The sequence below is a fragment of the Trachurus trachurus genome (genome assembly GCF_905171665.1).
Source record: "Trachurus trachurus genome assembly, chromosome: 18".
Classification (NCBI taxonomy): domain Eukaryota; kingdom Metazoa; phylum Chordata; class Actinopteri; order Carangiformes; family Carangidae; genus Trachurus; species Trachurus trachurus.
The window spans coordinates 11,138,878-11,142,464 of NC_139909.1; the positions used below are offsets into that span (position 1 = coordinate 11,138,878).

At 37.7% G+C, this 3,587-nt stretch overlaps 1 protein-coding gene across 1 annotated transcript in view; it reads left to right on the forward strand.

The window, feature by feature from the left end:
- Positions 1 to 1,227: 1,227 nt before the first annotated feature.
- Positions 1,228 to 3,587, forward strand: part of LOC311001874 (protein C-ets-2-like) — a gene marked incomplete at both ends in the record, with an annotated part of 12,925 nt that continues 10,565 nt past the window's right edge. The window contains 2 exons of the mRNA XM_083993053.1: positions 1,228 to 1,246; positions 2,585 to 2,704. Coding sequence (XP_083849179.1) covers positions 1,228 to 1,246; positions 2,585 to 2,704 — 139 coding nt within the window. The remainder of the gene's footprint in view (positions 1,247 to 2,584; positions 2,705 to 3,587) is intronic.

The window sequence follows — 3,587 nt, forward strand, 5'->3', positions numbered from 1 at the left end:
TTCCTGTCTGCTACACTGGAGCTGGCGTTCGCTTTGTCGGGCGCAGCTTCTCCTCTTCTTTAGTCAATAAATGACTAAAAAAAAAAACAGTTTCATGTCTCCGTTTCTTTTTGACAACTAAAGACAGATGTACAGTAGGACTTCAAGGGAAATTAGTTCAAATACAAAGACCAAAGACCAAAATCTACAGAATACAAATTTACAAAGTCTCTCCACTCGTCCTGAAACATAGATACAGATGAAGTGCAGGCAAACAAAAGCTGAGAGCAGAGGAGGAACCAACACGAACTGATCAATTTGATCTATATAATAACCTGAGTGTCTTTCCACAGACGACCACTCGATGGCACTAGAGCACACACATGAATGCTGTATTTTTCTATTGTCTGTACATTATCTATATGTTCTGCTGCCTTTTAAGTTTACAACAACAGATTAATTGATTGATTGACCTAATTTTTGATCGAAGTGGAAACTTGCGTCCATCTTTTCCAAAATATAGTACAATTAAATGACATGAAATCCACATAACAAAACAAACACGCATCAAAAACATAAACATAAACCCAAGTAGTTCCATGTAGATACACAGTAGTTCAGGTAAAGTGTTCAAAACTTAAATTCTTGACATGAATGAGAAAACTGACATGAATCACACATGATACTTGATACTTGAATATCATTTATACACCTGTATTCAGTTTTAAAGGCCTATTTTTCAGTTTTAGTCACGTAGTGGATAAAAAAATATAAATCATAATTCACAATCTGAAACAACGAAGTAAAAGTAAGGCAAGGCAAGGCATCTTTATTTATATAGCGCATTTCATACCAAGGCAACTCAATGTGCTTTACATAAAGACAAAACCTTTTTTTTTTTAAAGAGAAGCATAAAACAGAATAAAAACAAACACAAAAAACAGAGTTAAAAGCAAGAGCAAATAAAAGAAAATAGATAAAGTTTTTAAGTTCTTAAAAAGAGCTCAGCTATAAGCACGTGAAAAGAGAAATGTTTTTAACCTGGAGTACATAAATCAATCAACCCAGTTTCCATGGATCAGTCCTAATTGAGCTCCAAACCGGTTCCTCTGGCCCCGCCCACGTCCACATGATTGACAGCTGTCCGTCACAACCTGTCCCCTCCTATCTGACATATATTCAAGACCCTTTCACCCCTTCGTGGTGTCTGTTTGCTCCAGCTGAGACCCCAGACCCTCACTCACTGGGATGGACTCCATTACCTATGGTAAGACCCGTCCTTCTTCTGAATGGGTTTTAATCAATACTTGGATTATTATTATTAATAATAATAATAATACTAATAATAATAATAATAATAATAATAATAATAATAATAATAATAACAGGGAACTGATGAGTGATTTATAGATTTCTTGGCATTTAGTGGATGTTATTGTAAAACTTGATGTTTAGCATCTGCAATGCTTCCGAATCATAACTTATTTATTACTATATAAAAATGTTACTGTATTTATAACACACCATGTTGTGTTTATTCATGTATTTTATGTCATTTTAGACACAGTGAAAGTCTGAATTAGGTTTTCAGTCGATACACTTTATTTTAAATTATGCCATTCTGCTTCTCTCAGGAAGAGTTAAGATTGACGACAGGTTAGTGGTATTAGCAGCAAAGCAGCTTTTTATGATATTACAGCTACTTAAATTGCTTAAAATAAAATAATAATTTAAAAAATCTGATTAAAGTAGAAAAGAATTACAGTTTTTCTCCATTGGTTTGGCTCATTTCTTTCTTCTTTAACAGAAACTACATTCTCAAAACAACATGGACAAACTTCTGGATATTTCAATGGTCTTCTGGCATTGTGTGAGCACTGCAAGTCAAAATGTTTAGATGTTTTGTCACTATGGCAAAGGGACGATGCTTTTTCAGGGCACTGACTATTTATATGAGAAAGAAGTTTAGTTTTGACACATATGCGCTTTTGCAAGTGAGCTATGGTGTTGTGCTGAACTGTAAGACTGTTTGCCAAATGATCTTAACGTTTTGAGAATGTAATTTTTGTTTTGAGAAATAAGCCTAACCAATGGACAACATAAATACAACAGTATAGCACAAATTTAAAAAAAAAACTAAAATATACTAAAGGACAAATCAAGACAATCAGGTAAAATATTGACATGCAGAGGAAGTGAATATGTAATTGTAATAAATAAACATGCAGCTTCATCAGTTTATATGGCAATAATATAAAATATTGAAAACTGTTGTGATGATTTGATATTAAAGACAAAAACTAAAATAAAAGAGTTTGTTCAGTTACAGAGTGTAAATTGATTGATTTGATTTGAAATTCTTTATTCAGTCACATCACACAATAGCAAACATTATCGACACAAACATTATCGACAAAATAGTGACTGAAAAGGCACAGGCAGAAGCATAATGCTTATTAATGCCTGTCTACCCAGCATTCTTACAATATAAAAAACAAACAAACTCACAATAAGACATAAGACAACAACTAACAAACAAGCAAACAAACAAACAAACTAAACTAAACCTAAACTAAATGACTCTGATCTCCTCTGTGTGTCCCAGAGCTGGACGGCCTGGACGTCCCTCCGCTCACCCCGACCAGTAAGGAGGTCCTGAGCCAGGCGGTCCAGGCCAGTTTCTCCGGCTTCACCCAGGAGAGGCTCAGCCGTCACTTCCCACACGGTATAAATTTGATTTCTCTCTATCAGAGCAGCTCCATTCTCTGCACCAGCCGCCACCTACATCAACCCCCCCCCCCTTTTTCCCCTGCTGTTAGACCGACCTGCCCTCCCTTCCCATGAACCTGTCTGCCATCCAGTCCCCCCATTAAGCTGGCCAGCCCTCCCTGCCCCCCCCCCCCCCCCCCCCCCGCCCCCAACCCTACCAGAAGCTGCCTTCATCAACTCTTGTTAACATTTCCATGTTTCCCACATTCTGTGTCATAAACTATAAATTGTTTTCTTGTCTGTAACAACATCTATTGCACGTCTGCCGGTCCTGCGTGAGGGACCCGTCCTCTGTTGCTCACCCTGAGGTTTCTCCATTTTTTTCCCTGTTAAAGGGACAATGAGGAGTTTTGGAAAAGCAAAGCATTTTCACACATTTATGACCCTCCGCGCGCACCGTGAAATTCTTTGACCGGCGCAAGACGGACTCATGTTTTCATTCAACAAGAATTAAAGTCAGAGGTTCAAAGACGATCACATACTGTCGTAGTCCCGACCATAAACGGCGATTCAGCTGCGTTATTCTCATGACTCGACGCAAAACCGAAAGTAAGGAAACGCTGGTCGGCTTGCCCAGCATTTCCGCCACCACTAAATAAAATAACAAAATAACGATAGAGACAAAACGATATACAGTATTTATCGAAAATGGGCCCATTAACAAGTGTGGATAACGTAGATTCATCCACATTAATATGAGACTTTTTTATTGTTGCGGAATTTTTCGTTCTGCCGATGGAGAAACTCCTCGTTGTCCCTTTAAAAGGGTTTTCTATGGAGTTTTTCCTCAGTCGATGTGAGGGTCTAAGGACAGAGGATGTTGTTGTGATGTCATGTAA